Source organism: Mesocricetus auratus, unplaced genomic scaffold, assembly GCF_017639785.1.
Source record: "Mesocricetus auratus isolate SY011 unplaced genomic scaffold, BCM_Maur_2.0 Super-Scaffold_2245, whole genome shotgun sequence".
NCBI classification, from domain to species: domain Eukaryota; kingdom Metazoa; phylum Chordata; class Mammalia; order Rodentia; family Cricetidae; genus Mesocricetus; species Mesocricetus auratus.
The window spans coordinates 41,915,663-41,942,197 of record NW_024429180.1 but is presented as its reverse complement, the minus strand read 5'-3'; the positions used below and the strand labels follow the sequence as shown (position 1 = coordinate 41,942,197).

General features: G+C 39.4%; 1 protein-coding gene across 5 annotated transcripts in view; it reads left to right on the top strand.

The window, feature by feature from the left end:
• The window catches only part of Elf1 (E74 like ETS transcription factor 1), a 90,418-nt gene that overhangs the window by 49,383 nt on the left and 14,500 nt on the right, over positions 1 to 26,535 (top strand). For all 5 annotated transcript variants that reach the window (XM_013114056.3, XM_040755904.1, XM_021227664.2 and 2 more), the window contains exons 2-3: positions 7,033 to 7,324; positions 25,002 to 25,182. In XM_013114056.3, the coding sequence (XP_012969510.1) occupies positions 7,253 to 7,324; positions 25,002 to 25,182 (253 nt within the window). In that variant the 5' untranslated portion in view covers positions 7,033 to 7,252. The remainder of the gene's footprint in view (positions 1 to 7,032; positions 7,325 to 25,001; positions 25,183 to 26,535) is intronic.

Here is a 26,535-nt window from a genome sequence, read left to right as displayed (position 1 = left end):
CTTTTGGATGTACATGAACCATATGTGTGTTGGTGCCCACAGAAGCCAGAAGAGGGCGATGGATTCCTAGGAACTATAGTTACAGGCTTTTAAGGTTGAGTGCAGCTGTAAAGTAAGAAGATGAATATGGTAGACTTGGGTATCAATAGTAATAGTAAAACTATCTGCAAACCTTTCTTTCAGTTCCAACTAAACACATGGCTAGAAGTGATCTATCCTGCCAGGCATTAGTGGCGTACGCCTTTAATCCCAGCACTCGGGAGGCAGAGGCAGGCGGATCTCTGTGAGTTCAAGGCCAGCCTGGTCTACAGAGCAAGTGCCAGCACAGCCTCCAAAACAATACAGAGAAACCCTTTTTCAAAAAACCAAAAACCAACCAAGCAAAAAAGTGATCTATCCCAAGTATCAAGAGGATGCATGAAATATTTTACCAAGACATTTCAGCTAGTAGCTGTGCTAGAGTGTGGTTGAGTACTTTGGCAATGGATGCTTGATTTTGGTTCTGGGGATTAAACTCAGGGCCTTGTGCATGCAAGGGCATACACTGAGCTGTATGCCCAGCTCCCATACTCTGCTAATAAAATCATTAATGGAGTTCTGTTAGTATAGATAGAGGAGCAGGCAGAGACTGGGCCCTTGTCTTTTCTTTGCTACTAAATGCCTGTGTCTTTGCATGGGTCAGATTGCTTTAGGCCCAAATCTTTACCTTTTCAATGAGTGTGTCGTCCCCAGTTACCCATAGTGTGGTTTTTTTTCTTAACTCTCAAACATGTGATTCTACAAAATTTTTAGATTGAATGTATGCAGAGGGCAGGAAGGTTGTGCAGTTTAGTTTGATAAACATAGACTTGATTTTCTCTTCTGTTGCCTAGCATTCTAACACATTGAAAAACAGATTAGAAAAAAAAGCCCAGTTTTGTGTGGTCCACCACACAAAAATTCCAGTATTATAGTCTGTGGGTTTCCTATTTCTGATTTCTAATTTTTATGTGGGGTTTCTCTTTTTTCATCTTGTGTTCTTTAATTCTGATGCATTTCTTTTAATAGATTTTAATTACTTTTCAATTTGATTTTGCAAAAGTCTATTTATTAGTTATGGCTTGATGTAAGGATACTTCCATTTCAGGTATTAGTTGTACAGTTATTATAGAATTCCATTTACTAAGATGTTGCTGCCCCACTAGCTTATGTACATAAACACAAATGTCATCTGAATAATTGATTAACCATTCAAGTAGCCCATTCCTCTTTGCTGATGCCCTTTACTTTTTTGAACTAGAATGATCTAGTCTAAAATCTTTTGTTTGTTTGAGTCTCCTTGTTTATCATTTTCCACAGAATGTGTTTGTACTATAGAAATTTAAAAAAAGATAAAGAAATATTTTTATTTGTTTGTTTTGTTTTCTGTTTTTTTTAAACCGGGTTTCTCTGCTTGGCTGTCTTAGAACTCATTGTGTAGATCAGGCTGGCCTCAAACTCACAGAGATCCGCCTGCCTCTGCCTCCCAAGTGCTGGGATTAAAGGCATGTGCCACCACCACCCGGCTAAAAAAATCTTAATATATTAATTATGTTAAAAATCTTAATAAATTTTTCATATTTTATATATGAAATGCTTCTCAAGAAATCCTAAAATGGGCAGTGGTGACTCACACCTTTAATTCCAGCACTTGGGAGGCAGAGGCAGGTGGATCTCTGTGAGTTTGAGGCCAGCCTGGTTTGCTGGTCTACAGAGAGATTTCTAGGATAGCTAAGACTGTTTCACAGAGAAACCCTGTCTCAAAAACAACAACAACAACAACAAAATCCTATATTTTATGCTTTGTGATCATTGAAAGATTGATTTTAATATTTTTCTTATATTTGAAATACTTTGTAATAATTAGGCAAAACCAATTTGAATTGAGTTGTGGATATTGATGTGAACCAGTGTTTTGTTTTTAAAACTGATAAAGTTACCATGTTTGGGATAGGGGCCTAACTAGACTCCGTTAAGTTTTTTAACAAATATTTGTTTATTTTCTATGCAGGAGTGTTTTACCTGTATGTATATCTGTGCACCAGGTGGGTGAGGTTGATCATATTTCCTGGCACTGGAGTTACAGATGGGTGAGGGTCACCATGTGATTGCTGAGAATTAAACCCTTTAAAAGAGCAGCCAATGTTCTTAACTGCTGAGCCATTTCTCCAGCCCCATAAGTGAAGTTTTAAAGTCCTAACCTTTAAACAACTGGATTTATCAAGAGGATACCAGAATGCAAGGCACTGGAGTCAACTTAGATTTTGTTGCTAATGGGCCATGGTGTTGGAGTTGAGCCAGTAATTGTGGTGAAGACTCTCGGTGATTACAGAAATGGGACTTAAGAAATAATTAGGGACCTGAGGTGCACCTGTTGCATATTTTGCACGCTATACTCAGAGCTATAATTAAGCTAATGTTTATTGAGTTCAGCTTCTATGCCAGGCATTCTGCACATGTATTTGGCTTTTTCTTTAAGCAGGACTAGGACTGAAGCCAGTGTCTTTCTAGGCAAGGGCTCTACCACTGGCATACAGACTGTTTCCTGTACAAGCATTTCAGACGACTTTCACTGCTCTAGATTTCTTTGCTGTTTATTATGCCCATTTAACAGAATGAGGAGTCATTGAATGTATGGAAACTGCGCCTCAGAGGCAGAGCCCAAGTGGTCTGAGGCTAGAATTCATTCCTGTAATTTTTTGTTTTATGATTTTCCCTCAAGTGTGAAGATTGGTGATGACAGCTTAGGAATCTTTTTTTTTTTTAAGAGATGTATTTGTTATGTATATGGTGTTCTGTCTGCATGTATGCCTGCAGGCCAGAAGAGGGCTCCAGATCTCATTACAAATGGTTGTGAGCCACAATGTGGTTGCTGGGAATTGAACTCAGGACCTCTGGAAGACTAGTTAGTGTTCTTAACCACTGAGCAGACATCTCTCCAACCCCAGAGCTTAGTAATCTTAATTCTAAGCATTTCTGTGGCATAGCTCTCCAAAGGAGAAAGACACTAGAGCTAGTCTGGAAATTTGTTTGGATGCCCAACTTGATTACTTCTCAAAAATGTGTAAGTAAGGTAGCAGCATGTGACTCTATGGTAAATGAAGACAGTTCTCCTTTTTCCTTGATGCTTTATAATGCTGTAAAAACGTGTTTGGGAACTATTATAGCAGCAATGTTCCTGAATATATGGCTTATTAATGCATAAATTTAAACAAGTTTGGTATTATTGTTTTACTATTTTAGATAAGGGCTGGTTATGTAGCCCAGGCTGGCCTCAAACTCCTGCCTGTAATTACTGGCTTGTGCCTCCATGCCTAGTCTTTAAACACATTTAAAATTTACTGAGGATTTTAATTGTCTTAGGGTAGAACAGACTCAGTTGTTTTCACTCTTAATGCCCACATTTTTTTTTTTTTCTGAACTGGAATAACTTCATGGTATCTGTTTTGGACATTTTAGACACAGTGACTCAGAGACTCTGAGATGGACCTGACTAGGAGGTTAGTGGCTGGATTTGGAGAGAATTATAAAGTGGAGTTTCCCCCTTAAATTTGGTATCTACAAGCTGGGCGTTGGTGGCACACACCTTTAATCCCAGCATTCAGGAGGCAGAAGCAGGTGCATCTCTGTAAGTTAGAGGTTAGCCTGGGCTACAGAGCGATTACCAGGATAGGCTCCAAAGCTACACAGAGAAACCCTGTCTTGAAAAACCAAAAAAAAAAAAAGGGGGGGGGGCTGGAGAGATGGCTCAGAGGTTAAGAGCACTGACTGCTCTTCCAGAGGTCCTGAGTTCAATTCCCAGCAACCACATGGTGGCTCACAACCATCCGTAATGAGATCTGGTGCCCTCTCCTGGCGTGCAGACATACATAGAGGCAGGATGTTGTATTCATAATAGAATAAATAAAATCTTTTTTTAAAAAAAGGTATATACATTTACTTAAATATGTGTTTTAAACTAATAGCAGAAAGGTCTGGGTGGATTTAGAAGCAAGACTGAATCATAGTAATTGAGTTTTAATTTAAGAAATGAGAGTCTAGTATTAGCTGTGTTGTGCTTACAGACCACGAGATAAACTTGATTTCTGGTTTAGGTATCAGATTTGTCACTAAATAAAGTTAGTACAGCTGAGCTGTGTTATTTCAGTATTCTTTACGTACACAGAAGGTATGTCTAGTAAGAATCAGAAAGGGTTTTCCTCAAGACCACTTTAAAGCCATGGGATACCCACACAGGAAGGAGGCAGAGAAGGAGGGAGGCAGAGAGCGTCAGAGGCCTAATTAAAGAAAATGCTTTCCCTCTGATTTGAGCTAATGAACTTCCTTATCCATGGGAACAGAAACTGGGGGAGCTAAGTTATCGTTCCCACCGCTGTGGATGGGTGATGATGATTGGTCACTCAAGTTATTTTTACAGGCTGTCAATCATGTGCTGTGAGGCCAGGGTATTTTCATTGCTTGTCCTTATTTTTGAAATTTCCAAAGGTCAGTTGGTAAAACACTGTAGCACTGTGGAGATGTGGTTGAGAAGTACACTTTAGAACTTTGTACAGATGATTCACATGGGTCCACTGTACTTAATAAGAAAACCCTTGAACCTAACCGTTTACAGAAAAACTTCTGTGTCACAGACATCCCTCAATCCTGTTTGTATTTGTGGCTCTTGGGTTTGAAGTTGATAATAATTTCTTCTTTCCCAAAAGCATTTCATTGCTAACTCAAGAATCTATGTAGAAATAGCTTGAATATTCAACAATAGGCATTTAAAACAGTATCTGTCATTAACATGAACCTTCTTATCATTAGTATGGGCACACAGGTTTGGTGGGTACAGAAGAAATGTGAAACTCTGTTTTTTTTCCCCAGGAGAGGTTTTGCCCTGTTTCTTTTTGATGCCTGCATACTGGCTTTCAGACAGCAACAAGTGCTGAAACATTAGTTTGGGTTGAATTAAGTGAACACCACTTTGAAATGTGTTGTTAGTGTTAAGTTGACACTATAGGCAGTAAGTGCTGTGATTCTGAAGAGAACAGTCTTTATGGGTTGAGACATGAAGTCAAGAGACTTATGAAGGAGCTGGGGACATGTAGGCTGGATGATCAGGAGTTCAAAGTCACCCTTGGCTACACCCTGTGTACTCTTCTCAGCCACATCTCCACAGTGATACCGTTTTACTAACTGACCTTTGGGAATTTCAAAAATAAGGACAAGCAATGAAAATACCCTGGCCTCACAGCACGTGATTGACATCCTGTAAAAATAACCTGAGTGGCCAATCATCATCACCCATCCACAGGGGTGGGAACGATAACTTAGCTCCCCCAGGGTTTGAGGCTCACCTGGTCTATAAGACACCCTCTCTCTAAAAAAAGAAAAAAGTGATTTAAACATTGAAGAATGTGAAGATAAGATTCAGAAGTGGGAGGGAACATTCCAGGAATGGGAATAATGGGTTCCAGGAATGGGGATAATGGAAGTTAAGAAGGGAGACAAAACAAAACAAACAAAGCTATCTTATACAGGGTAACTTATAAGGCAGAGCTACTGTAGAGGAATTGGCTTCTGTAATAATTTAAGGGCAACAATACGTAATGTTTGTGCAAGGCCAAGTCTATTTCTTTGTTGCTCAATTTAAACATGGAAAAAAAATTGTCTTCTCTAGGCTCAAAAATTGATCAGATTGTGTTAAAAGTGCTTTTTTAATGCTATAGTTAAACCTCCATTGAAAGTGTCAGGGTAGGCCAGAATTGTACACCAGTGAGTTCAGTGGGTAAAAATCTGATTTGAATTGCTAGCCCTTATTTTATTTTTATTTCCAATTATGGAAATCACAGTGATCTATGTTGATCTCTGAAACCTGGGGTTCACAGGGGATTGGCTTGACTGAAATTAGGAAATAGTGAACCTGACCTGGCTAGCTCCTGTTAATTAGATGTGAGTTTTCCAGGAAACTGACTCACCATGTCTCTTCGTTGCCAAACTTGTTTCTTTACAACTAAATTGATTAGTCACCATCCTTTACTTCCAAGTTCCCATCTTTTTGAAATATTGATATTATATCATAAAAGATGTTTCAAATAACTATATTTTAAAAACACGACTATTTAAAGCCTCAACTTTTCATGCCACATTTATGGCTGTAAACATTTAATATTTAATACAGTTGTGATAAACACCTACATTAATTTTGTTAGTGGTAACTTTACATTTTAAAAACACTAATATACAAACATGTTTAACAGGCATTTTCAGAGCACTGTGAGGTTGTTTTGGCTCTTAGGTTGCATTTCTGTTTTTCTACTGTTGTAAAGTGCAGCCCTTTGCATGTTCTAACTTGCCGTGACGTGGTCAAGTGCAGTTTCCTTCCTGTTGCTTGTGTTAGAGATAAGGCTACATTTCAGTGCATTAAGAACGAAGTCCCTGAAGACAGGCTCAGTATGGTAACTCCCAACGTTTTTACTCACTGCTGGTTTTCAGGAACAGAAAAGTAGGCGCTAATTTCTGCTCACTTTAAGAAGCTCATAAAACAGCATTTACAGCCTTGAACTTTTATACATATATATAACTGGAGAGATGTATATGGTTGGGGATGGTGCTTGCCCGTTGCTATTACGGACAAATGAATCGTTATGAAATTATTCAGAGAGTAGTGGTTAATGTGCATATAGGTGATTTGCTGGGTTAGTGGAAAGAATGTCATTGTTTGTATATCCTCTGCTGGGATTTAAAATTTCCTAATTATTACTGGGCTTCCCTTCCCCATACACACACACATACACATGCACAGTACTTTAACTCAAGTGTAGCTTGGGGAAGAAAGAAAAAGTAATGAGGGAGATTTTTATCTCAGGAATGAAGTCTTCAAAGAAAGTGTGTCTTTAAAAACAAAACCCTGTGTTTTCTAGTCATGCTGCTTTTACTCAAGAACAACTGTGACACTTGGAGACACTGCTGTGTCACTCGTTACATTTTAGCCAGGCCTTTTCACCACTAATGTAAGCTTTTGTTTTTCAGGGCCAAGAAGACCAGGAGAATTATTTCAGAAAAAGTGCGGTTCTGCTAGAATGTCAACGAACCAAGAAAATCTGCAGCAGTCCTTTCTCTGAAGAGCGCCTGGGTCTGCAGGAACTGCACAGACTTGCCTGAGGGACTTTACCAAGCTGTCTGCAGCCCACTGCTCCAGACTTGAACCTGGCTGGGACTCTCTCATGTGGATCTAAGGGGATGCTTTACTATGGCTGCTGTCGTCCAACAGAGCGACCTGGTGTTTGAATTTGCAAGCAGCGTCATGGAGGACGAGCAGCAGGTGAGCCAGAGAAAATGTGTTAGCATATATATCTCTTAAGAGTTTTCATTAGTATCAGGGTCCTATTTACTTTGATAGTAGGAAAATGTACTAAAATAAAAATTTAGAAATTAAATATTTGGCAGTAATGCCATTTCATAGTTTTAAGTACCAGTTAATTCACTGTATTTAAAAGCTGCCCTTAGTTTTGATGTGGTAACAAGAAGATAATATTTGTGGTTCATCTTGTTTTTCTAAAGTGAGACCGATAGTAACTACCCCAAGTAATATTTTGGATTACTTAAAAAAGTTCTAGAGAACATACCAATGTCTACAATTAATCTTCTAATTATGGGCTATTTTTTTCAAGGAGATTAAGCAATTTGGTCATCCCACAATCCCATTTCTCAGTCCAAAGAATATGACCCTGAGGAAGTTGCTTCCCTAACTCTTCTAGACCTGAATTTGTCATATGTAGGGGAATTGAACCAAGACTTTCGAAGTCACTGTTCATGGAATATATATGTGTGAAATACATACATATATGTGGAATATACCATGTGTCATTTGTTACCTTTATATGAATTCATATCTTTAGAGATACTGAGATGAAGAATTAAACTGAACTTCGATCCTCTGATCCTCCTGCAGTCTGGAAAGACTAGAGCAGAATCTCTTGGAACTTCCTGATTTACTTAATCTAAAACAGGCAAGGATGTGAGAGGTGGTGTGGGAATTAATGTGTTGAACAGAGTTAGTTTGCTAGAATTTTTTGAGAAGCAGTGGGTTTAAAGTGTGCTCAATAAGGTTGATTTATAGGCTGGAATAAGCCTGGTTCCAAAACTTTAAGTAGACCAATTTTAGTGTCTGTTTTTATTCTAGAAACATAGTACTACAAGTAATAGAATTGATTCTTAGTTTTGGTAGGACATTGCAGTTTCTTAGCTGTTTATATTATGTACGGAAGTGATATAATACAAATTTATAAATATACCTACAAAAGGTGAGAATTTGAATTAAGTAGCCTTAAGATCAAGATGAGATTCAACTGAGGGGAAAAAAGGTCACAACTAAAATCGTATTAATGTCGATAGGAATTTAATCTAGAGACAATGGCAGGGAGATTTTCAGAGGAGAAAGTGTTTTCGAATTGTCTTGAGACAGGATGTTTGTGTACATACTAAAGTTTGAAAAATAGTGTGCGTCAGTGACTGTGGCTTCTTCATGGAGAAAAGGTCTCGTGATAGGTCCTGGGCTTGCTGTGTTGAGGTTTGATGTGGCGTAGAGGGTGTGGCTCCAGAGGACCGAGCACTGAGGCGCTTACTGTCATGCTCTATCTAGTACATGGTTCTCACACCCTTGACCACCAGGAGTACATTTTACTTCATACACCATGTCCTTGTTGTGTATAAGTGGACTTAGAGGTGCACTGCACAGTAATGCTTGTATGTTTACTGTGCTGGATGTACTTAATTTATCTGAGGTTTTGTTTTATGTCTTTGGGAAGGATATTGGTGGCTTAACACCCCTGCCTCGCCCTGTTATTTATTATTTAGTTCACTCATTTCTTTTGTTTGTGTTTTGTTTTTCTGAGACAGGGTGTCACTATGTAGTTCTGGCTGGCCTATAACTCTTTATGAAAACCAGGCTGGCCTCAAATTCACAGATAACTGCTTTCCAAGCGCTGGGGCTAAAGGCACGTGTTACCGACTCCAGCAATTGTTCATTTTTTGAGAAAAGGCCTTACAATGTCACCCTGGCTTGCCTAGAACTCCAAGGCTGACCTCAAATTCAGAGATCCGCCTACCTCTGCCTCCCAGGTGCTGGGATTAAAGGTGTTTGCCATCATGCCTGGCTCACTTTCTAGGACTTTGAGACACGGTCTCATACAGGTGAAGATAGCTTCGAATTCCTGGTTTTCAGCTCCTGTCTGCTGAATGCTGGGGTTGCAGGCCTGAGCCACTACACCTAGTGTCTTTTCTTCCTCTCTCCTCTCTCCTTTCTCATTTCTTTTCTTCCACCCTTTTCTCGTTATACTTAAAGACGTTATATATTAACCTATGAAATAAATGCCAGCAACCTTATTTTGTGGTGAGGAAATTGAAACATAAAATAATTAAGGACTTGGCTCCAAACAGTATCACTAGTAATTAGAAGAGCCACAACTTGAGCCCATGCAGTTTGACTTTCAGTAATGTGTACTTCTGGCTGCTCTAGTTGGGGTTGAGCTCGTTGCTCCTTTTATGAAATTTTTTAAACTGTGGCTCTGTCTCCTTGTTCGGTTTTGTATTCATTTTTATTCTTTTTTTTTGGTTTTTCAAGACAAGGTTTCTCTGTATTGTTTTGGGGCTGTCCTGGAACTTGCTCTGTAGATGAGGCTGGCCTTGAACTCACAGAGAACCACCTGCCTCTGCCTCCCGAGTGCTGGGATTAAAGACATGTGCCACCAACGCCTGGCTTATTCATTACTTTTGAAATACGATTTTTTCTTCTGTCTCTCTCTCTCCCTCTCTCTCCCTCCCTCCCTCTCTCTTTATCTCTGGGATGTTTCTGTGTGACAGCCCTGACTGTCCTGGAACTCGCTTTATTGATCAGGCTGGTTCAAACTCACTGAGATCTGCCTCGACTCAGTGAGTTAAAATTTATCAGTACTGTAAATTAATATTATCAATTTTGGGCTTATTTTTTCTTTGCTTCCTCTTAAGAAAGCTTTTTTTTTTAACACAAACATTATTAAGGTTTTTTCTTCAAGTATGTTTTACAACTTTAGTTCTTCGACTCATCTGAAGCCCCTTTTTTTTTTAGGGTCTGGTACAGAATTGTATTCTTTATTATTATTATTTATTACATTTTTTAGAAAAGAGCTTGCTCCACATGTCAATCCTAGTTCCCTCTCCCTCCCCTCCTCCTGCACCCCCCCAACCCCCCCAGCCTCCCACCCTATCCCTACTCCCTTCCCATAGGGGATATCTAGAGTCTGTCATTTCACTCAGGGCAGGGTCCAGGCCCTCCCCCAAGAGTCCAGGCTGAGAGAGCATCCCTCCTTGTGTTATAGACACATGAAGTCCATTTGTATGCCAGGGATAAACACTGATCCACTGCCCAGGGCCCCATAGGTTGCCCAGGCCTCCTCACTGACTCTCACACTCAGGGGGTCCGGATCAGTCCCCAGCTGTCGATCTGGGGTCCAAGAGCTCCCCGTTGTTCAGGTCAGCTATCTCTGCTGGTTTTGCCAGCCCATTCTTTGCCCATTTGTTCATCACTCCCTCTCTCTCTGTCACTGGGCTCCAGGGGTCCAGTTCAGTGTTTAGCTGTGGGTGTTTTCCTCTGCTGAAGCCCATTTTTACATGGGGGTGTTACAGTGATCTGATAACTCTCTCTTCTCCAGTGGTAGATTTGACCCTCTATTGTCATTGACTGTTATAAAATGTTTTTCCATTTTAAAACTGCCACCCTTGTTCATATATTGAATTGCCTAAACTACAGTCATAAATTTTGAACTTTCTAATGTATTGTTTAATTGAAATGTTTTTATATTGTGACAATATCATATTGTTTTCTTTTTAAATTTTTATTTTATGTGCATTGGTGTTTTTGCCTGCATGTATGTCTGTATGAGGGTGTCAGATCCCCTGGAACTGGAGTTACAGACAGTTGTGAGCTGTCATGTAGGTGCTGAGAATTGAACCTGAGTCCTCCTGAAGAACAACCAGCACTCTTAACACTGAGCCATCTCCCCAGCTCCCTCATATTGTTTTCCCTCACTTTATAGACTTGATATATGATAAGATAATCCCCACTTTAAAAGGTAGAGTACTATTTCGACCCACCTTCAGTCTTGGAATTCATTCACTTGTTTTCTTTGTATATTTGATTATTGTGGACATTTTATATAAATGGAATCATACATTTTCTTATGGTTTGATCCCTCCCCCTTCTCTTTCTCTCTCCTGTTTTGGAAATTAAACCTAGGGGTATAGCTCCAGCCTTTAAATGTTCTCATCTATGTTGTAGCATGTATCACACTACAAACATCAACAGCACTTACCAAAAAAACAGCAGCAAAGATCTTAAGATGATAGAGCCTTACTTTTGGGGGTATGTGGCCAAATCACAATTTACACTGACTAAAAAAAGAAAAACTTTTCTCTCTTTCAAATTCTTGGCCTCTGTTTTCCGTTACTTGTTGTTATGTGCACATGTGTGTATTAGTCACTGTTTTATTGCTGTGAAAAGATACCACGGAAACTCTTACAAAAGAAAGCATTTACTTGAGGGCTGGCTTACCATTTCAGGAGTTAAACCATTATCACCATGGTGGGCAATGTGGTGGCGACAGTCATGGTGCTGGAGAAGTGACTGAGGGTTCTACACCCAGATTGGCAGGCAGCAGGAAGAGAAAGCCACCCGGCCTGCCTTGGGCTTTTGAAAATTTCAAAGCTCACCTTCAGTGACACATTTCTACAACAAGACCACACCTCCTAATCATTTCAAATAGTACCACTATCTGGTGGCCACCATTAAAATCTGTGAACCTATGGGGCCATTCTCATTCAAAACACCACATACAGGTATATAGTTTCCCAAATACCTCCTCCTTAATCTCTGTATGTTACTTGTATGCGTGTTTTTCAGATAGCAAGGAAGATATATGGGAGGGTTTGAAGGGAGGCAAGGGAAAGGGGAAATGATGCAATTATAAAAGAAATAATTTAAAAAAACAAAGCAAAATATACCAAAATGAAATAAATGGAAAATAATTAAAAGAAAAAAGAAAAATCAGTAAGGTTAGAAACAACCTCACAGGGATTTACAATGGAATTTCAGATGCTGCTTAGACCTTTGGGTTTTGATGCTGTGAAAAGTCAAGTATCTTCAGAAGAGGACCCAGTTACTAGAACCAGCAGGTGTAAAATGAACTTGGCTTATCGTGATTCTAAATACATGGTTCAGGATGAAGACAGCCATCTACACATTTTTAAACCCAAGCTTTAACTGAGATGAAACTGATTACAGTGGTAGTTCATCTGAGGAGTCTATACTTGTACTCTGTGGTGGTGGCCAAGCTTGCTGACTGAGCAAAGTATCTGGGTTTAGACCTTACATCTGCATCTTCTGGACAGATTGACTAGTAAGTGGTGGCGATATGCCATAGTGCTGTGGAGCTTCAGCAGTGTAAGCCATCCAAAGTCCTTAACGTGGCAGCTGCTTTCGCCGTGACTGTGTTAGGAGCATCATTTTAAAACTGCTTTCAAAGATGGAGACTAGAGGGCTGCAGAGATGGCTCAGCCTCTTCGTTTTCTGTAGTGTAGCATTTTGACACTGCCTGCTACTGCATAACTAAAAGACCAAGAATTGTTCACCTGTAATAGATTTTGTAACCCACTGCTCTTCAACATTATGCTTAATATATACTTGGATTCCAATTCAGATTTATATTCATTCTTTAAGTCTACCTATATAGGCCGTCCCATTCAGATAAAAATTGTACAAGCCAATTTGTCTGTCTGTCTGTCTGTCCGTCCACCCACCCACCCAGTGTATGCATCATGGTGCAGTTATGGAGGTCAGAAATTGGTTTTATAGAAATTAGTTCTCTCTTTTCACTATATGGGTCCTGAAGATCAAACTCAGGTTGTCAGATTTGGTGGCAGGGACTTTAACCCAGGGAGCCATCTCGCTGGTCCTAAGCCAGTTTTGGGGATTGTTTATTTCAACAGTGTATGACTGTGATTCTAGAATTTGGGAGGTCCAGGCATGAGGATCAGTGGTAGAGCGCTTGCCTAACATACAAGAGGTCCAGCCCCTAATTCCCAAAAAGTAACAAAAGGAAAACAGAAACCAAAGAAATTTCCTGTTTCTCTTATGGTAAAATATTAAATGATTTCACCAGTATATTTTTTCTTGGTTATATATTATATACCCTGCAGTATATAAAAAGTTATTTAGCTCCATTTTTAAAATTCCTATAATAATTTTAAAAGATAGTCTTGCTTTTTGTTCTTTTTAAATAGACCCAGAAAAGAAACTTAGAGAACCTGGATAATTTGAACATACTTGGAAAAACTGTTTTTTGTTCAAGTGTGTTCAAATACCCAGTTAGAGATGAAGTGTTTACTGATGTACCATCCTGTTACATACATGTATATAGCACAATTGGCGCATGGCAAAATACTGTAAGAGCTTGTTGTGACAGGATGAAATGCTAAGCACTTTTTTTTTCATAGGTGAAGGAAGTCATTTCAAGAATAAATTAGAGGTCTTTAGAGTGGTGCCTTCAAAGGTTGAAAGCTTGGGCTTGCCCCCCCCACCAGTCTGGTTGGAAAGCAGGGTTCAGGAATTTATCTTAAAGATTTATTTTCATGAGTGTAAGGGTATGCTTGTATGTTTACTGGAGACGTCTTACTAGAGTAAAGGAGTTTTTGAAGATGATGGGAGGAATGAGGCACCAGCCTGGTTGGGGTGTGTGTGCAGTGTATGTCTCTTCTCTGTCTTGGTATGAACACATATGGACTACTTTGAAGTATGCTTGTCTTGTACTTGTTATTTAAAAGATGTATCTGCATTGAGGGAATCTAGAAAAGACTTTTCCCCTGCTTTTTGTTTGAGCAAAATGGTTTGCTCTTTGTCTGTGCGCTGTTTTCTAGAGGGCTGTGACAGGATGTTTCACAATCGCCGTGGAACAGATTGAGAGCTGCTGTTAGGGAAACTTGGCAAACAAGCTATGTGAGTGCTCTTGTATTTTTTTTTTAAATGTCTGAAAGCCTATTGAAAACTTAAACTTGCCTAACAGCACTGAAGTATTATTCTGTAGTTTTTAAGTTGCCATCCAGGACTGCAGGGCCTGCTCTAGTGAGGGGAATAAAGAAATTTATTAGCAGAAGCACATACCATGCTGTTTCCACCGGTTCCTTCACTTCTCCTTTTAGTTGATAATACTGGCCTATAACATACATGATGGCCACAACCAATGGAAACTATAGGGGACAGTGTGGAAATTTGAGGAACTGTCCATGGTTTGATTTTTATTATTGCTGCTAAAATGTTGGCTGAAAATTGGCTTTCAGCATACCCTCTAGGATTTACCTGCAAGTAATATGTTCCCCCCACCGCCCCCAGCTCTTAAGACTTCCAGTAAACTTGGAAAACCTATGAAACTCCGTTTTACTCACTAGAGTGAAATTGGCCTTTAGAAAACAGATGCTTCAAAACTGATTTGATAGGAGTTTTGATTCCAGGAAATTTTTATTCTCCAGTCCCCAGGGTCTGCAGTTTATTTTGTTGTGTTCCACAAACAAAGTGAAAATCATTTACAAATGCCAAGTAGCAAAAGACCCTGTGAGGGATCTGTTTAGATTTCTAGCATTCAGAGATTTTATGAATGAAAGAGTTGACCCAATTTAGACAGTGCAGTTTTGAGTAATCCTTTCTATTAGTGTTTCTAGACCCTGAGTGCAAATTGGACCCACTGGGGGAAATTTATTTATAGGCCCTGGCCATATCCCCAGATACTCTGAATTATCTGGTACTTATTTGCTGTTTTAAAATGTTTCCTGATGTAGAGACAAGGTTGAGTAACATGAGAATTTAGTGAAATCCTCCTCCTCAAATCAATCTTAGAGCTGGGATATGACTCAGTATCTGCTAACTCTCAGATGCAGTATCCACTTAGCGTATGGGATGCTCTGAGTGTTATCTTTAGATTTCCAAGGATATGGCTGGTTTCAAGAGTGTAGAAAAGATGATTAATTTAGTTGTTTAAATGAGGAAAGCTTTTACACATGTTTGGAGAGTAATCACTTTTTTTTTTTTTTTTTTTTTTGCTTGAGAAAGGGACTCATATAGCACAGGCTAGCCTAAAACTTGTCACAGAGATAAGATGCCCTTGATTAATCAGAGTGTTTTGAGAAGGATTAGAAGGATTAGGAAGTGTGGCCTTGTTGGAGTAGGTATGGCCTTGATGGAGGAAGTTTGTCTCTGGGTGGACTTTGGGGTTTCAAAAGCGCTGTCAGCCCCCACCCCCTCCTGTGGATCAGCTCAGTTTCCAGTGCCATGAGTCCTGCTGTGCTCCCACCATGATGGAAATGGACTAAACAAGCCCCCAGTTAAATGCTTTCTTTATGGGTTGCCTCGGTCATGGTATGTCTTTACAGCAACAGAACAGTGCCCAAGAGATACTGTCACTTTATTTCTTTAAGGAAACATCAGGACTAGGGTTGTAGCTGAGGTATAACATTTACCTGCATGCTGAAAGTCCTGGGTTGGATCCCAACACAATGACGAAGTAATAAATAATAAAAGTAGAAATTTTATAAAAGAAACTGCAGGTTTTCTTTAGTAGTTAGTAGTCTCATAATGTTATAATTAACTTTTTAAATCTTAATTTATTTTTTGAGTTGGTGTGGTGGAGCTGCATAGGTTGACCTCAAACTGCTGTGGTCAAGTGATCCTCTGCCTCAGTGTCCCGGTGTCTGGGACTGCAGGGGCATGTGGCTGTGCTCACTGCTCCAACCCTTTGAAGCTCTTTTCTTAAATCAGTCTTGGAAAGGAGTTAGGTTTAAACAATGTAGAAAAAAAATAACAGGAGTTCAAATATAAAGAATAAAGGCTACTCTTAATTTAAAACCAGCATACATTTATATATGTCCTTATTATTTTCATTTAACTTTTGGTGTTGGGATAAAGGGAACCAGTGTCCAAACAGTAGACTCAGAGTTAATTTAAACTGAGTCCTATCAGGGGTGGGATTTGTCTAGCTTACCCTCTTCATCTTTAATTCTAACCCGTATCACTGCAGATGTGATTAGGATGAATGGATCGAGCCCCTACTATAGGGTGACTCCTTGGAGGAGGGAAGCTCAGACTCAGACACACATGGGGAGAGACAGTCGATACAACTCACGGAGAATTGAGTGGTCTGCAGAAGGAGCCAGCTGTATACCAACTCCCCCACTTTGACACAATGCTCTGAGCCAGGAGAATACACCTCTGTTATTGAAGGCACTTGGGTGTTGGTACTTATTGAAGCAGTCCAAACAGATGGATTCAAGTCACAAGTTTTTATTTACTTTAAAAATCTAAAGCTTATGGCAGCTTGATTTCAACTTAACTTGCTATTACAAAGAAAGATCATCTATAGTTAATATCAGAGCAGGGAGCCAAAGTCACAAGAGATTAGATCAAGGCTACACAGTGTTGAAAATAGGCATGAGGACTTTTCCTTTGGAATTTAGACTAGAAAAAAAGCATGTTTGTGCAGTAAATAAGTGCACACTTGGTTTGTTTCTTGAACACAATTGTACGATTCTTTTTCTAGCATAAACAATGATCATGAATGCTTAAGGAAGACAGTAATGTCATTTTGAATTTTTGATGAGATTTTTTATTTAAAATGAGATAGTGAAAATATCACTCAAAAGTTTAAAAAAAAATCTAAAGCTTAGACAGCTCTACGTGTGAGATTTGTTCACACCGTCTTCCTTCCCTTCATGGTCCTGCTAGCCTTGAAACTTGAACTTTCATCAATCCCATCTCTGCTTCTGTAGTGTGCAGGGCTCACCATGCTGTGAGGAATTTTACAATGTGTGGTTTTGAAGGGTTGGACTCTTGATGACTCACACTTTACTCAGTTGCTAGTCAATCCAGATAAAAGGCAGTTTATCTGGAGTTCAGATCCTCAGCTGGAGTTCTTGGAATGTGCATTTTCCTTCCATTTATGGTAATAGAGGCCAACACCTTGCAGTCACCTGAGATGTGTTCCATAGTTTCAGGCTTCTTACTTCTGTCCTATTTTTTAGAATGTATTTAGATTTTATGTGTGTGTGTGTGTGTGTGTGTGTGTGTGTGTGTGTGTGTGTGTGTGTGTGTGTTGCCTGTGCATGTCAGTATAGTATAACAGTACGTGTGTGCCTGTCATGAAGGCCCAAATGGGCAGTGGATCTCTAGGACTGGAGTTATAGATAGCTGTAAACTGCCATGTGGGTGCTGGGAATCAAACTTAGATGCCCTGGAAAAGCAGCCAGCTCTCTTAATCACTGAGCCATCTCTCCAGTCCTTTGTATTCTTATGAGTGTGTGAATTGTTTATTTTATGTGAATTGATAGTATCCTGAAGTCTTGGGAAGTGAACAACCTTGAAGTAGGCTTATCATTTTAAATTTAATTTTTGAGATTAAATTATAATTTCAACATTTCTTCCTTCCCTTTCCTCCCTCTAAACCCTTTCATCTGCCCACCCTGACTCTCCTTCAAATTCATGGTCTTTATTTTTTCACTACTTGTTACTGCATGCATATACGTTTATACGTATGCATATACAACCTGCTAAGTCTATATAAGTTGTTTGGATGTTTTCAGGGCTGACCGTTTGGCACTAGGGAAGAGCACCTCTCCCACTTCTAGATTGCCTCAGTTGTCTATAGTTCTTGTGTAGGGTTCTCCACCATTCGCTCTGGCATGTCAGTTGGTGTTGTCCTTGTTTAGCTTATGTTTGGGCAGTCATGTTGGTGAGACCTTATGGATGTCGCTTATGACATTGTGAGGAGATGAAGCACCACAACCAACTGCCTGATCATCTGGCTCTTACATTTTTTCTGCCCTTTCTTCCATAATGTTCCCTGAGCAGGAGTGTTTTGTAGAGATATCCATTGGGACTGAGCTCCACAACTCTGCATTTTGATTGGTTATGGTTTTCTGTTGTGGTCTCTGTCTCTTGGTGGGGGGTGAAGACTACATTTATCTGTGGGTATAAAGACAAATGTTTATATAGATTGTTGTTAGGGATTATTGTGCTCATGATTTTAATGAGTCAGGTTTTCCTAAGCAAGAGGATACTATATGTATAAATCAGGAGGGATCCCAAGAAAGTAACAATGCCAGAAACAAAACTCTAGTGAGGATAATGTTAAAGCCACATCACCACTCTAAATCCCTGTTTACACATCGTGTTTCTAAACAGAGCCAAGAAGATAGGTATTTGGTTTAATAAAACCACCATTTTGAAACTAAGTAGGATACAGATAAATAATATAGACCCTGGAGTCAGTTCAAGTTAGGGTTTGGTTACTTGTCAGCTATGTGGCATGGTATAGTATAGTTGCAACGTATATCTGAAGAGGACAGGTTCCAGGATTCTGGGTAGGCATAAGCTTACAAGTGTCTCATGTGAAACTGTATTTACTTAAAATGCATATACACACTCCTATATCCTTATATTCATTTTTAGATTAATTATACATCATGTACTGTAATTTTTTCTTTAAATTAAAACAAGCTTGCTTCACATGCCAATTCCAGCTATACTGTAAATTTTATGGAAACAGATTATTTGGGAATAGTGACATGTTTAACAAATGTTCATTATAAGTACCATTTATTTTTCATGTGTGTGGTATATGTGTATGTTTATATTTGTGCCTGGGTATGCACATGTGAGTGTGTGAATGTGTGTGTATGTGTATCAAAGGTTGACACTGAGTACTTTCTTCAATTGCTCTTCAAACAAAGCAGGGTTTGACAGTTGAGCCCGGCCAGACCTTGCCTATTTAGGTAGTCCAGCTAGGCAGCTTGCCAAAGGGTCTACTGTCATTGCCTTCCCTGCACTGGAATTAGAGATGGGCCCCACATACCTGACACTTACAGGAGTGCTGGAGATCTGAACTTCAGTCTTCATGCTTGAGAAGCAAGTGCGTTACCCACCAAGCCGTCTCCTTAGCCCATATACATTAAAAATGTTTTAGTCTGCAGTTGGTTAAATCAGTGGTATTTATCTTTCTCTCATCTCTGCTTTCCTTTGTATAGCACAGTCACTCATGTCAGTGTTGGAGAAAGCGCTAGGTCTCATGATTCATACTTTCTTTGTTATGTTTCTACTGTGTGGCGCTGCCCTCTAAATCACATAACCGTTCACTATGTAAACCAGGCTGGCCTCGAACTCTCAGATCTCATAGACTCACCTACCTCTGTCTCCCAAGTGCTGAGATTAAAGGTATTCATATTTAATCAAACTTTTGGGTAAAAGGAAATCTTTTCTTCCCTTTCTTTATGTCTGGATTTTTTCTCCCTAATATTGCTGTGCATTGAAGCTGGGGCCTGTACACTCTACCATTGAGCTTTATACCTAACTTCCCCTTTCCCCTTTCTTGTTCTCTGTTGCTCCTCCTCTCCCTCCTCCTCCTCTTCTTCCTCCTCCTTCATTTCTTCCTCTTCTGTTTCAGTTCTCTCTCTCTCTTTTTCTCTCCCTCCCTCCCTCCCTCCCTTCCTCCCTCTCTTCCTCCCTCCCCCCCCCCAAGTTGTCCTGGAATTGTGTAAGCAAACCTCACATTTCAGATCCTCCTGCCTTAGCCTTTTGATTGTGGGGAGGTCCCTGCAAATGTCAGGGCAGGTGGAGTAAGGAACCTCTTGGGCAAGAAGGAAATCCAGTTAGCCAGCGATGGTTCAAGCTCCTACAGTCTGACTCAAGCAGTCTATTTTTTTTTTTTACATATTTAAACAGAGTACAGCTTGAGAAAAAAAAGTTTTCTCGTGACAGTTATCACAACAAAACTTAGGACATAACTACATGAAACTCCTTTGTAAAGTACATGTCTTTTGTAAAATACCTGTGACTTCTTCCATAAAAATGGGTTCTGTGAGCCGAATGGTGGTGGCACACACTTTTAATCCTAGCACTTAGGAGGCAGAGGCAGGCAGATCTCTGAGTTCTAGGTCAGCCTGGTCCACAGAGGGAGTTTCAGGACTACACAGGGAAATCCTGTGTCAAAACAAAACAACACAACAACAACAGAAGATTATTATATAATCACATCATTCTCCCTTCCCTTCCCTCTAAACCCTCCCATATATGGCCTTCCTTGCTCTTTTTAAAACGCATGGCTTCTTTTCTCATTGTGTTATATGCATATATGTTACACACACACACACACACACACACACACACACACACACACATATATATATATATATATACACACACACACATTCCTAAATACAACCTGCTCAGTCTGTATAATGTTACCTTTGGGCATTGTTTTCAGGGCTGACCATTTGGTATTGGATAATCAATTAAGGGGTTTTTCCTGGGGAAGACTCTTTCTTTCACTCTTCCTTAGTTGATTGTAGTTCTTTCTTGAGATTTGAGGCCTCATGCTCTCTTGGCTCCCTGTCTCCCTTCCCTCCCCATCCTTTTTGCACGTGTATAGTAAAAGAAGAGATCATTGATGGACCAGTCATAAAGAATTATAGCATTATTTACTTAAAGATTATTGTGCCAAAAAAAGATTATTGTGCATGTACGTCTTTGTTGTATAAATATACCTTTACAGTTTAAATGAAAGTTTTTTCATCTAGGCTGACATTTCTCCCTCCAAAAGCCAAAGACTATTTAGCAAAAACCCTAAATCAGGCATGAGAAACGCTCTTTGAGTTGTTGGTCAGGGCTGTTCAAGAAACCCCCAAAACATTACAGACTATCACTGTTGACCTTGGTTGCCCTCCAGAGGTGGAAGGTTTTGCTGGAAACATGCACTTGAGATTACAGGCTCCTGAGCTAGAACTGACCTGAATGCCTGCTCCCTGATGACTAGCTTTCATGGTATCACAAGGTACCAAAGGAGGGAAGCAACCAACACCTATGACCACCACCACAACAAGCATGGCATGATAATCTTGAGGGTGCAGTAGGGGCACACGTATCTTGGTGATAACCAATAGCTCTCCTGTTGCACTTACGACCCTCTCAATGAGAGGGAAATCATGCTTGGGACTGAAAGTTTTCTTAATAAATTGTTAAAATTATAAATATAAAATTATACTTATATAATTTAAATTATAAAATATAAAAATAATTGTAGGGGCTGGAGAGATGGCTCCATGGTTAAGAACACAAGTTGGTCTTCTAGAGGTCTTGAATTCAATTCCTAGTAACCATATGGTGGCTCACGACCATCTGTAATGAGATCTTGTGCTCTCTTCTGGTCTACAGGGATACATGCAGACAGAACAGTGTATACATAATAAATAAATCTTTAAAAAATAAAAATAATTGTATAAAACAAACTATATGGTATATACATGGATTATTTCTGCCAGGGAGCAAGGAAACTGATAATAGTAATTTGCTCCAGGGAGAGCACTGTGGTGGAAAATAGTGACCAAGTGTTCTTGAGATCTGTGAACAAAGTGGAAAGAATAGTTATCTTCTTCAGGCAAGCTATAGTTTTGTAGTCTACAACAAGGAAAAGAATAGTAGCAATATCTATTTATTTAAAATATAGGAGGGTTGGAGAGGTGGCTCATTTGGCAAAAGCCTGAGGACTGAGTTCAGGTCCCAGCAGTCATATGAAAAGTCATGTGTACTGAAGCATGCTTATAGTCCAGCACTGGGGAGACAGATAGGAGGAGCCCTGAACTCACTGTTAGTGACTCTCGCTGGATCTGTGAGCTCCTGGCTAGATGAGAGACTCTGTATTTAAAAAATAGGTACAAGCTGGGCCATGGTGCACACACCCTTAATCCCAGCACTCAGGAGGCATAGGCAGTTGGATCTCTGGGAGTTCGAGGTCTGCCTGGTCTGAAGAGTTCCAGGACATCAGGGCGGTTACCCAGAGAAATCCTGTCTCAAAAACAAAACAAAACAAAACAAACAAAAAATAAAGTACAAAAAAGGGGGAAGGCACCTATAGCCTGTACATATAGCACATGCTGACACCCAAATGTAGGGGCTATGTAGGTTGAGATAAAATTGTTAAGGTATTTCTTGTAATGTTTATGTTCTTGCCAGTTTCTATCCAAATTGCCACAATTAGGTAAGTTTGTATAAGGAGGAATGTTCTGGTTTTATTTGAGTGAGTCCTACATTTGATATGCCTCTGTCTTGGACTTAGTGGTTGACCCTGAGTATGTTCTTAATGCAATTCTTTATCTGTCAATGTCTGGGGTGATGAACTGTTCTTACCTTGTACATTGGGTTGTACAAAATACAGTGAAATTAGGTGAAAATTCATTGAACACTGGATTCAACCTCTTTTGAATTGGATTTAAGTGGAGCTCCTAAGACACAAAAGAAGGTGAAGTGTTTTAGCTGGTCAGTGTTCATACTAGGTTGTATTACATGCAGAATGCTTACCTCTCAAGAAAAGGAAGGGAGATCCTTGATGTGGCTCAGAAAATAAAATCGCTTGCTACTCTTCCTGCTGAGCTGAGTTGGAACTAGGACTTACTTGGAAGGAGAGAACCAACTCCTGAGCTTGTTCTCTGACTTACAGACACATGTCCTTAAAGTCAAATGCTCATAATTTGCTTTGGAAATTAAATATTTTCTTTTACTGCTTATGTATGTTTATGTATTTCACAATGTAAATTCTTGAGCTCCTAGTTTCAGTTTCTAAACTACTTTTACAGTTTGAAAAGCCAGTTACTTCTAACTTTTCTGAAACAGGAAGATGCATTTTTAATTAAAACCAAATGTCCTTCAAGATCATCACTTACAAATTTCATTATATAACATTCTTGAAGGTAAAGATACTATCTGTTTAACACCAAGAATATATTAGCTTTCAGTAATTAAGTTTTTATGATACAAGTAATGTCTGATTTCACTCTGAAATTGTGTAAACACACTTGTTTTAAAAGATCAACACTGTGTAGTATATAACAAAGCCATAAATAATTCCAGTGTAGTATCCTGAGGAAAATGTCAGAAGTACCTGATGTCATTTTCTATAAACAGGAATCTTTTCCCACTTAAAGCAGAATGTTCTCGCAAAGTACTTATCATATTAAGGAGGAATATTAACTTTACAGTGGAGAAACTTGATACATATCATTTAACTAAGTGGCCAAAGTTAGTATCCCCAGAACTGGGACAAATGAATATTTAGAGGGTTCCTGACATGATATATTTTAAGGTATACAACAGTATTTCAGGTTAAAAAGGCATCCTAGAGGCTGGAAACATGGCTCAGCAGTTAAAAGCACTGGCTGCTCTTCCGGGGACCTGGGTTTAATTCCCAGCAGCCACATGGTGGCTCACAATTGTCTAATTCCTGTGCTTCAGTGTAAGGGAGTGCAATGCTTTTGACCCTGGCACACTGTTCACATGTAGTGCATAGACATACATGCAGACAAACTACCCATAAAGAAAAAGGAAGTCTACTACCACTCTAAAACAAATCAGAAAAAAACATAACAATAATAGAAACACTTAAGTGTTAGAATTAGAGGAATATGAGTTAAGTTTGTATGAAAATTCTTTGACATAGTTTTGCATTTTTTAAGCTAGAAATTATTTCAACATAAGACATTTAAAGGAAGTTGGGCATGGTGGCTTATTCTTGTTATCCCTGTGCTTGGGAACCTGAGGCAGAGGCGTTCCATGAGTTCAAGGTGACACTGGGCTACATAGTGAGTTCCAGACTACTGTGGGATATGTAATGTAATGAAACAAAGCAAACAGAAAGGACATACATGCAGACAAACCACCCATAAAGCATTAAAAAAAACCTCTTGATACAGTTTTCTCAATGGCAAAATAATGTAGCTAGACGAGGTTAGATTTTTCACTTATGAAATTCCATAATCACCTTTGGTTTTGCTGTTATTTTTGAGACAGGGTCTTACTCTGTATTTATGGCTGGTCTGGAACTCCGTATGTAGATCAGGTTGGCCTGAAACACATGGAGATTCAATTAAAAAAAACCTCTGCCTCCCAACCCCGAGTACTGGGATTAAAGGTATGTGCCGCCACACCTGTCCTACAACTCTGCAGTTTTATAAACAGACATTAGTAGGAAAGTACATAACTTTAGTACAGTCATCCTTAAAGAGGGCAGTAATAGAAAATGAGAGTTAATTGCTTTCATGTGAGTCAAAGGTCGTGCAAATCAAGGCTTCCTGCCAAGTAACAGTGTGCTAGGTGCTGACCCGAGGTGTTCTTCTGTGAGAGAAACTGTAGTACGAATTGATTTAATTATACATTTCATTGTATTCCACTTCCTGGTTCATGCTTAGGTATAATTTTAAAGCCTATTTTATTAGTTTTTACATCTAATGCCATTTTAAAAAGCACTTTTAGAATTGCCAGTGAAAACCTGGCTATTCAGATGAAGAATTAGGCATAGTGGGGCACACGTGTGTATAATTGCAGCACTTAGGAGACGAGGCAGGAGCAGCAGGAGTTCAAGACTATCTTCTGGTAACTAGCCAGCAGGCCAGCCTGGGATACACAAGACCCTGTCTCTTGAAGACAAGATTAACTAAAGGTTAGGAGTTATAGGCTCATAGTCCTTATAAACCAAAAATGATTGTTGAAATATAAGTAGTAGAGCCAGGTATGATGGTATGTGCTTGTAATCCCAGAGTTTAGGAGAGTGAGTTTAAGATGAGCTACAAAGAGAGAGTCTGTCCCTGAAAGCTAAGACAGACACAGATACACACATATGCACACACTCAAGCTACTCCACTAAACAACTAAGATGAGATAGAGGCTAAATTGCTATAACCTGTAGGGTTGGGTGTAGATCAGCGTTTGAGTTCTTGCCTAGCCTGCATTGGCCCTGGGGATTGTTCCCATTTAAGAAAATGAAAACAAGTAAGTTACAAATGAATGTCAAGTGGTTTTTGAAAAAGCGAGTAAAATGTTTTTGAATTGTGTCCAACAAAAGCAGAACTTCTCTCTTTGCCTCCCCTTCCATCACTCGCAGCTTGGCGATCCTGCTATATTTCCTGCTGTCATTGTGGAACATGTTCCTGGCGCTGATATTCTCAATAGTTATGCTGGTCTAGCCTGTGTGGAAGAGCCTAATGACATGATTACTGAAAGCTCACTGGATGTTGCTGAAGAAGAAATCATAGACGACGACGATGATGACATCACGCTTACAGGTGTGTGTGTGTGTGTGTGTGTGTGTGTGTGTGTGATTGTTACAGGTGGTCAGGGTCTGGGCCAGGTGTTTCTAGGTTCTTGGTCTTTTATCCAAAGATTTGAAAATAAGGGCTTATATAGATTAGCAAAAGAAGTAAGGTAGCTCTATTCATAGCAGAACAATGATAGAGATTATAGAGGCATACGCTATCAAGAGTGACAGTGAGATTCAGAGTCCCCATGATAACATTGAGAGTCATTTTTATTGGGTTTAAAGGAAGCAGGGGCAGGCTCCTGATGGGTGTAGTTTGGGTGATTCTTTATTTTAATTCCTAGATTAGGTTATGAAATTGTTTTTTTCTATTATGCATTCTCCATCCCATGATGCATCAGGTTTTAATTATATGCATTTATTTTTATTTTATTTGTATGAGTATTTTGCCTCTGTGTATACATGTGCACTATGAGCATGTCTGGTTCCTGTGGAAACCAGAAGAGGGTGTTCAGATCCCTTTGAACTGGAATTAACCAGTTGTAAGCCATGATCTGGGTGCTGTAGTTGAACTTGGGTTCTCTGTAAGAGCTGCTCTTAAGTACTGAGCCATCTCTCCAGCCCTACTTTTATAAGTCTTATTTTCATGTATTTTGCTCAGAAAGTGTTAAGGACATTTGAGGAAATTACTTGGAAGCCAGGATTTACATCTAGATTCTTAAATTGGTTTGAAATAGACGTAATAGGTAGAACTGTGGCTTTTTGGTGGCGTTGGAACTGCCTGGTTCTCAGCTCTACTCTGGCATTGGCCACAATACTGAACACATAGCATGCATTCAATAAAAACTTGTTACATCAGGAACTCATGGTAGCAAATACTAAAACTTGGGAGTTAGGATTCTGAAAGCAAAGTGATAACAGTGAAAGAATAATTGAATTATTAGAACTGAGTATGTCTAGATGCGTGTGCTTGTGTATTTAAGAGATTAACACATGATCTAATTAAATTAGAATGGGAAGGAAGAATGACCATGTGGCTATCTGGACAATGGCTTAGAGGTCAAGAGTATTGGCTGCTGTTACAGAGGACCTGGCTTCAAGCTTATAACTGGGGGATTTGATGCCTTCTTTTGACCCCTTAAGGGCACCAGACATGCATATATGAAAAACACTCATACACATAAAAATACTATTTTAAAGTAACAAAGTGAATAAAATGTTTAATATAAGAAAAACAAAAAACTTAACAAAAGTTACTGCTGGATTTTTTTGTTTGTGTTTTGAGACAGGGTTTCTCCGTGTAACAGTCCTAGCTGTCCTGACACTCAAAGTCACAGAGAACCACCTGCCTCTGCCTCCTGAGTGCCGGGATTTAAGGTGT